Raw genomic sequence first — 9,589 nt, 5'->3', positions numbered from 1 at the left:
CTGGTCCCTTCGCCCATCTGCGAAGGAGAGCGCCGGGAGCGCAGCGCAGCCTTCAGGCGGGCCCCTCTCCTCACGGCGGGGAAAGCCACCTGGAGCGCCGGCGCTTGTTGACATTTCGCGGCCGGGCGAGGAGCAGAAAAACGCCAAGGAGCGGCCCCAGAGCGTCGCCACCACGGGCCGACCGGAGCAAAGCACCCGGCCGCGCCTGCCACACGCGGAGCCGTTCCGGAGACTTTCTCCGGAGGAACACGGGGGGGGGGCGGAGGGTGGGAGCCGAAAAAGGAGCAGCAACAGCCGCAGTTCGGGTGCCCTCGTGCAGTTTATAAGCGGCACCGGAGAAGAGAGAGTCTAAACTCTTGCCGCCGCGGAAATTGGGAAGGGGAAAATGGGATTATCGGACGGCGGAAAGAAGATGCCGCTCGCAAGATGGGCCCTGAGCGTCGTGGTCTTATGCGAGGGTAAGTCGACGGGGCGAAAGCCCGCCTCGAGAGGCGTGCGGTCCGGATTCGGGGCGCGATCCGACCGAGAGAGGAGACCCACGGCTTGTCGCCCTCGTGGGTACATTGGGGACGGTAGCCGCGGCGTCATTTACTTCCGAGTAAACCGGGGTGGGATCGGGACACCTGTCCCGTTGATTTCTCCCGGTTCGGTTACCCGAAGCACCTGGTTGAATTTACCCAGTGGAGATTAGCGAGAGATGCGTTATCGTGTTCTCGTTTCCTTGAGCGTCAGTCACCTTACGCGTCCTCGGTTGGGCATTAAGTTTACTTAGTTACCGGTGAATGTCCAACGGGGCGGCTCGCTTCCTCGGAGACCGTTGAGGCTTACGCCCGATAAAGTGTGAGAGGGACGCTAGACTTTGAACTGCTTGACTTTGGTTCGGATCCTGTTGATCTTAGACTGTGCTGGGAAGACCGCTCTGCGCCTTGAAATGGTGATTTTTTTTAAAAAAATTCCCCCATGAAAATAGCAGCAAGAATACCCACTCATCATACCTGTATTTTGAGGAGAACTTGATATATAAATAAATATATTTATTTAAAAGGATTAAAAGAAAGAACGGAGAGAAAGAACGTTCCTGGTTTGCTTTTAAGGGTCTACTAGATGAGTTCTGTGGTTTTTTTTTTTTTCCAAAAATGTTCTGTCTCTCACCTCCCTCCCCATTATCAAATTAAATTGGCTTCATGTTGATAAATGGGAGAAGGCTACAAGATGAAAAGTTATTGGCTGGCCACACAGATGATGCTCCCTGCAGCTGTTTAGTTTCTAAGGCAAACAGAAAAACCCATTATCTCCCTCCCCTCCATCTGGCCTTGTTTGCCAAGCGTCGTTTCTGACGTTGACATGAATAAATCAGAATTAGTGTGCTGTAAAGAAAGGTGTTCACACTCTTCCAGAGTGAGAGTTCCATTTAAATCATTAAAAAGAACAAATTGGAAAATCCCTGTTTAGATCGATGTCACTGGTGGGTCTAGAGGTGACGCACTTGGCTTCTCTGTTCTTTCCAGTACTCTTTCGCTTAGTGGTGGGTCAGGAAGATTAATCGTTTAAAACTGGTCCACAGTGGTTTAAGTAGTCATCAGTGAAAGGCAATGAAAAATCCCCCACACAGATGAGGTTTGGGTTTCATTCTTGGAAGTGCTGATGGATTTACACAAGCCATCTCCCTTTTACCTTCTTCCAGAATTGCTTTTCTTTCTTTTTTTTTAAAAGATTCCCCGGCAAGTGGTTATTTCCAGTTTTGTTGCTCATTCTGAAAGTCTGTGCATCTTAGTTGGCTTCTCTGTTCATAACTTGTTGGATTATGGATAAAACAGAAATATTTAAAAACCCTGTGCCACACCCTTCATGGTGAGACCTCTTTTAGAAATGTGTTTTTCTACAGGTAGCAGTTTACAGTGCTCCAGACTTTCTGTTACTAGGCATGTTGTGCCACTATAGGCAAAGAAGGGCAGCCCTCCCACCACCACCTCTGCTTTCCAGTGTGTTCGACAGGATGGGGAGACATAGAGTGGGCATGAGTGAAAAGAGCAAGGCAAAGGCAGTGTTCTATTAACTGTGTTGTTAATCTTTATTTTACCTCTGCAGTATTTCTCAAATAAGCATATTTCTGCATTTTTTGGCAGTTTCTCCATCAAAAAATATATACTTTAACTGCTCCCCCCCCCCTTTCAGTGTCTGTAACTTTAACCCATTTTCTGCATACTTTGGACATGTGCTTTATGGATGAGGAATTGAAATAGTACTAGTTCAAGAGAGGACTCTCTCTTGGCAATGTCTAATCAGCAGTCTCACTGTATTTAGTAGAACTTATTCCCAAGTGAAAGTAAAGCGTGCTGCTTATATACTGCCCCATAGTGCTTCAAGCACTTATCTGGGCAATTTACAAGTTAATTATGCAGGCTATACATTCCCCCCCTTCTCATTTTACCGACCTTGGAAGGATAGAAGGCTGAGTCAACCCTGAGCCTGCTACCTAGGATTGAATCCTGGGTCGTGAGCAGAGTTTTGGCTGCAGTACAGCAGTTTAACCACTGCACACAAGACTCAGTATGTGATTGCTTTCTTAGGTTATACAGTGGACCCTCGACTTACAGACGGCTCGACTTACAGACTTTTCGAGTTACAGACTTCTCTGGCTGCAAAATTTAGATTCGATTTGCAGCCAGAGAATCGACTTACAGACCAGAAAAAAACCAAAATGGAATAAAAATAGAATAAAACCCACTGGTTATGGGATTAATCGGTTTTCAGTGCATTGTAGGTCAATGCAGATTCGACTTACAGACTTTTTGACTTGCAGCCACCATTCCAATACGGGTTAATTCCTTAAGTAGAAGGTCCACTGTAGTCTTATGCAGTTTACCTGAGAATAAATCCCACAAAATTCCTTAGGAACTTCTTTGTAATGTATAATTGTTAAGTGGGCTGGAATGTCAGATGCATATTGCATCCTACAGATGCACCCATACAATTTTTCCCATTTTTTCCACAGTTGGAAAACCACTAGAAAATAATCTCACAAGTGGATCTGTAAATACTTTCTGCTGTGGGGGACATTATTGAACAGTGCATGCCAGAAATACTATTGACAATGTTTTTGTGGGAGGGTGCACATGCCTTTAAAAGCTACATGATAGGCAGACATTCAGCAGGTGTATTAATCACCCATTCCTATTTTTCTGCTCTGAGAAAAGCTGCTAACTTGTATGCAGGAGAGTCTTGAAGGAAGGAAGGAAGGAAGGAAGGAAGGAAGGAAGGAAGGAAGGAAGGAAGGAAGGAAGGAAGGAAGGAAGGAAGGAAGGAAGGAAGGAAGGAAGGAAGGAAGGAAGGAAGGAAGGAAGGAAGGAAGGAAGGAAGGAAGGAAGGAAGAGTTTAAACTTAGGAAGCAGAAAGACACCTACTCTTTGAATTTAGAATCTCATTTGTACGAGTTTTACATTTGAATTGCCAGTACAGGAACTTTAGTCGGGGGGGGGGAGTTAGTGTATGTTGTGAAAACCACCTAATGCCACAATGGAATGAGACATTGTCACATATGACCTCAGTCAAAGGAGAAATGAACAACGGAGTGTAGTCATAACACCAGTGGCAAAATGAATTTCTCGTTTGTTTTGTGGATGGGGTGGGAGAAATCGCCAAAAATACCACAGGTAAATTATTCAGAATGAGGTCTCAGTATATTGGCTGAAATCCGATAATAAGTTGCAATTCAGTGGAAGCTACATAAGTGCTGACATAACACATTCCATAGATTCAAATGTTCTACCCTAGTTGTAATTTGCTGCTGGATTTTGGCCATTTTATTCTTCCTATTGAGAGGTTGCAGTATAGAAGTGAAAAATATAGCATGTCATATTTATTTAGTTGCATTGAATTCCTCCTTTTTTTCTAGCAACCTTAAGGCAGCACAAACATCTCTCACTCTTTCAACAACCCTGTGAGGTAAGCCCAGGTTGAGTGAAAGTGAGTATATCAGTAGAAGTAGAACTTGGATCTCCCAAATTCTAATCCAGCAGTTTAACATTGGCTCTTTCATGTTTCAGAACTTCTACTTTTGAACGTTTTCACTGGCATTTACAAATGTTGCTTTGTTTCCTCCTTGTTCACGGAATGTCACTTAGCTTCCTCCTCAATTAGACATAATTTTAGTCATCATCTCCCCATCACTTCCCCGGTGTGCTCTTTTTACTCAGCACCTTAGTTCACTCTAGCTTTTGTGAGTTGTTTTCCCAGTTATTTGATACATCTCAGTTGTTACATACAGTATTTTGCTGCATTCAAAAACCAACATAAAGTGGAAATTGGCAAAGTCAAGAGATGTGAAGTGATCATAGTCTTGAGGGGTGTGTGGGGAACCCAAAGTTCGTCCTGCATCCTTTTTGGGCCATGTCTCACCCTTTTCACTTTTGGGACACTTTTCTCTTTCTTTGTGAGACTTGAAAATACCACAGTTCTAAGCTGCTGGGTTGTTACCTTCCTCCTCCAGGAATAGTTTCCTTTCTTCCTGCTTGTTTTCCATCTGTGCACCTGAATGAACGATAATGTGATCTCACATTTTTGATTCATCCTTGCTGCAAATGCTTAAGAGGGCAGTGTTCATTTTTGGAAGGATGTCTAGCACAAAAGGTGATCATTGTGAGAGGTAACTGTTGCTTAGCTTTGTAGAAAGCTGTGATGGCAGCTCATATTTATGCCACAGAAAATCCACATAACGTGCAGGAGCATGGAGTCTTGAGTGAATTTTTTAACATTTATTTTTTATTATTACCCAATCATTTATTTTTTTGTCCAGCTTCCTAGGGCTCTTTCCCATGTTGCACAGCAGCCATCTTGGATCTACCATTCTGTGCACACTCAAATGGAGGCACACATCATGCCCCTCTTGATAAGTGTGTTGATAAGTGGTGTAGGTGTATTCAGACATCTTTTTTTGTCACATGAATGGTTTACTTATTTAAATGTATACAAAAAAGAAAAAAGAGAAGAAAAAACTCCAAGCCTTAAGAATATGTAGATGAGAATTAGGGCAAATGTATGCAGCCTCACATTCTGCGTGTGTGGTTGTGTGTGTGTGAGAAAGAGAGAGGGAGACTTCAGTGGGGATAGAAAATGAGAGAATAAAAGTGAGTGAGTGAGGCTTGTGGCCCAACTTTGAAACCGTCCATAGAGATAAGTAGAAGCAAGTAGAAGCAAGATATATTTCTCTGCTTCTCGGTGACTGAATGAATGGGGTCTCTGAATGAATGGCTACATAAGTATATGTTAGTGTTTATGTGTGTATGTTGGAGTTTGGAATGTTACATTTCAGAAGAACTCATTGCATTCTTGATAACTTCTCAGCAGCCAGGTTGTCACTGTCATTATTGCTGCTCCAATTGCCCAAGGAAGCCATTGCGCTGCATAACAATGCAATATTGTTAATAACAGGTCAAAAAGATACAGGGGGATACTTTATGGTGCCATCTGGTGGCCGATTCTGATACTGTATTTGGGAAATATAAAAATGCAAAAATTGAAAACTGAAGAATTCTGTTCTTCCTACTTAGAATTCATCACAACATGGTATAACACGTGAAGTTTCAATAAAATAGCCTCCAAAATGCCTTAAATATTGTTTAAAAGTAACTTTTGAAAGTAACTAGCTATTTCTCATTACTTAGGAGTACATTACACCTAAAAATGAGTTTGTAACTACTAGTTAGGTTACTTATTACCCAACTGTAGCCATGTACAGCAAACTTTGCTACTAGTAGCCAGTTAGTTCCAAGCATTGTGGAATGCCTACATGTTTTCCTTTTTGCCACCAACTACAGTGGACACCAGTCACAATGGGCTGCTGGGATTATACTGAAATACAATGTGTCAATAGCCTCTCTTTTTAAAAGCCCTGCATGATTTGGGTTGTCCATTTGTGTGCCTTAACGACAGGGTAGGCAACCTGTGTCCCAATAATTCCATGTTTCATTGTGTCATTTTGTTTTGTTTTGTTTTTGGAGGGGGGGACAGAGAGAGAAGAAAAATAAAACAGGAAAAATAGGTGAGAGGAGAACAAAAATGGATGAAGTTATGTAAGACGGAGTAGACCTTTAAGCAATCACTTTGGACACTGGGCAGGTATAAGTGTTGTTCCCTTAGTAGCTTGTTGGATTGGGAAAGGAGGAGAGAAGGGAGGGGGGGAAAGGAAGGAAGCAAGAAAGCAAGGTGGTGGGTTGGCTAATTTTTGCTTTTTTCTTGCCTGCCCAAAAGAGACTGGTTGCCCAAGAATATGTGGGTCTTGGCAGGGGGAAAGAAATCCTAGTTCTGCTTTAGCAAGTGTTTTGCTTCTACATGTTTTCTCCTGTACCCTCAAATCAGCAGTTGCAGTTGGTCTACCATGATGTCAGGGAGATGATTTTTACCAGAGATGTGAATTTGGATTCAGAAATATTCATGATTCACTGAGTAACGCCATATTTAAATAGTTCCAAATTTATAATAATATTAATAATAATCAGGGCTTGAAAAATACACTTGTCCACTCATCTGTGATAAGTGAAAAAATGCTGCTTGATGAGCCACAGCTCCCTGCCTCCTTACCCTCCGCCTGTCTCTCTCTCTCTTAATGATCCTACAGTCCTCCCCTCCCCCTCCCATTGCAAAAGGAAAACAGCCCTCTTCTTGCAAAAAGAGAGTTTGAGCAGCACATAGATATAGAGTGGTACCTTGATTTAAGAACTTAATCTGTATTGGGACTGCGTTCTTAAGTCGAAACGTTCTTAAGTTAAAGCACCATTTCCCATAAGAATGCATTGAAATCCATTTAATCCATATCTGCTGTTTTTCATTCTTAAATCGAGGCACTGTTCTTAAGTTGAAGCATTAGTTCCCATATGAACTAATGCAAAGCCGGTTAATCCGTATCTACCACTAGGGGGCGATTTTTTCCTTTTTTCCTTCTTTTGACCTAAGGTGAACTTAGGTCAAAAAAAGGGCAGGAAAGGTTTTTCTTTTCTTTTTTGGTTTTTAAGTCGAGGCTCTGTTCTCAAGTCGAAGCAACTTTTTGCGAACGGAGCCGTTCTTAACTCAAATCGTTCTTATATAGGGACGTTCTCAAGTCGAGGTACCACTGTATAACTATGCAGGAGAATGTAGGGTAGTCGCATGCTGGAGAATATGGAGAATGGAGATTCCCTGCTCCCAATTTCAATTCAATGAGGACACATCCTGGGGTGGGAGGGAACAGTGGCTCCTTAAGAGCCCGGGAGCTTCTACTTTCAGTTTTATTTTTGCTGGAGACATTCAAAAGAAAGGCATTCAAAATAGTAGCTTCATGACCCCACAGGTGTGCAGGTAATAAATCAACCCAAGTCTGAGGGTATATTTATTTTGGGTTTGTATGCATTGTTACATAGAAATAAAAGTGAACAAGTGCCTAGTTTAAATTTGTTAACATAAATTGCAAGGCTATAGTCCGGTCATGCTGACTGGCGAAATTTTTGACTGACTGGTGAGACATTCTAAAATTTTTCAAGCCCTGATAATAATCAAAACTGCAGAGCTGGAAAGGATCCTATGGACTGTTGAGCCCAGCCCATGTCAAGGAGGCACAGTGGGGAATCAAACTCTCAACATCAGGCTCTGCAGCTAGAAATCTAAATCACTGAGCTGTCTAGCAGTTCTGTTTGAACCCAGATTTGATAGTTCTGAATATCTGTAATGATAATTCCTAATATTCGGAATCCCATTTATTCCTATATATCAAAAAGCCAAACTTTTAAGTATCTACTTGCTAAAGGAAGAAATGACAGTGAAAATTATTTCTCAAGTATTTTGGATGATTTCTTCAGAAATGAAATTCAAAGACAATGTGACACAGTGGGTAGTGGGGCAGAGAACTCTGTGCCTTCTGCTTGGGGTTAAAATAGGTTTCCCCATGGGGGCAAGGCAAGGTTAATGAGGAAAATCTGTAAATGATGTCTCTCTGCACCAATGAAATCTAGAAGCACAGACAGCAAAAGATATTTTTTCACATGGGTTCCTTCCAATTCATAGGTGGGCATAGTTGCTTATAAATCCACTGAGCATTTGCTGCTAGGATGTGCTCTAATGCAAGCCTGCACTGTAGCAGTTTTCTCTGTGTGCTTTTCTAAATGCTCAACTTTCCTTATATTCTCCACATGTCATATATTGCTTACTAGATATAGTTAGGAACAAGATTTAATACAGTGGTGCCTCGCATAATGAGCACACCGTTTAATGACGAATCCGCATAGCAATCTATTTTTTGCGATGGAAAAACATCGCATTGCGATGATCGGTAAGCGATATTTTTAGAACAGCTGATTGGCGGTTCCAAAATGGCCACCAGGTGCCCAAAATGGCCGCTGCAAGCATTTTTGCGTGGTTTCCTCGCTTACCGAGGCGGCGAAAATGGTGGCGCTATGGAGGATCTTCGCTGAACAGTGAATTTTTGCCCCATAGGAACGCATTAAACGAAGTTTAATGCATTCCTATGGGGTTTTTAGTTCCGTTTAGCAATGTTTCTGGATAGCAACGATTAATCTGGAATAGATTAACGTCGCTATGCGGGGCACCACTGTATAAGTAGATTCCTAATTTAATATGTTATAAATCAACAGGGAGATACTTGATTACATTTAGGCCCCTTTGGGGTATATCAGGCAGGGGAATAAGATTTTGTCATTTATGGGTATGGTGGGGGCAAGTGGCTTTCTTACTGTGAAAGGTAATAATCATCAGAGGGCAGTGGTCTCTTGTCTTGCTGGGCTGAGACATATTCTGTTTTGGGAAGTGTGGCTTCGGTGGCAGTGAGACTGCTATCTTGCCCACCAAACAGTATGCCAGTGAGAGAGTTTTATTAATTCAAGATACCTTAAATCTGCAAGAATGAAGAATTGAGCAAGTAGTTGTTACATTCCTATTTCAGGTACAGTTTTATTTAGTTGTCTAGTGTTTGTCTTCTTAGGTGATCTTTTGAAGAGTCATGGAATCTGAGCTATTATCATCAAGACAAAAATGTTTATTCACCCCAATCCATTCTCAAACTCATAGTAAGGAAATGTGCTTATGTACTTAGATTAAAACACACCTTTGCTTTACAGATACATGCAGGCACTTTAGGACTAATTTTGTTTGGTTATCCATGTTTCTTCACTATACTACTTACGCTTTTGGTGGTGGATCACGTGATATGGATACAGGTTGACTTCTTTAGTGAGAAGTAGACCTAGCAATTTGTATAATGTAATTATTTCATGTTCAGGGTCAATGGTTGTTGCAAACAGATTGTGCAAGTATGAACAAAACTTGTTGCATTTGATAACTTACATTAATTCAGCTGCTGGTTGAATTCTAGATGCCACTGTAAGAATGATCAGTACTGAAATCCACAAGCTACCATTTGGTGAAAAGCACACAACACGTTAAAAAGCAGTCTAGAAATGCACTTGAATTGTCTTGGGAAGTCTATACATTTGTATCCTTAAACTTTTTCACATTTTCTGATTCTTGATGGCAATCTTTCCTTGGGCATGTTTAGAGCTGACTGTTGGAAGTGTTAGGAGTGAGAATCAACAGAGTAGGAGAA

At 41.9% G+C, this 9,589-nt stretch overlaps 1 protein-coding gene across 2 annotated transcripts in view; it reads left to right on the top strand.

The window, feature by feature from the left end:
* Positions 1-253: 253 nt before the first annotated feature.
* RET (ret proto-oncogene) overlaps positions 254-9,589 on the top strand; it is a 136,648-nt gene continuing 127,312 nt past the window's right edge. For both annotated transcript variants that reach the window (XM_020802288.3, XM_078391039.1), the window contains exon 1: positions 254-458. In XM_020802288.3, coding sequence (XP_020657947.2) covers positions 386-458 — 73 coding nt within the window. In that variant the 5' untranslated portion in view covers positions 254-385. The remainder of the gene's footprint in view (positions 459-9,589) is intronic.

Source organism: Pogona vitticeps, chromosome 3, assembly GCF_051106095.1.
Source record: "Pogona vitticeps strain Pit_001003342236 chromosome 3, PviZW2.1, whole genome shotgun sequence".
Lineage (NCBI taxonomy): Eukaryota > Metazoa > Chordata > Lepidosauria > Squamata > Agamidae > Pogona > Pogona vitticeps.
The sequence above is the reverse complement of the archived record's forward strand: the minus strand, read 5'-3'. Positions and strand labels throughout refer to the sequence as shown.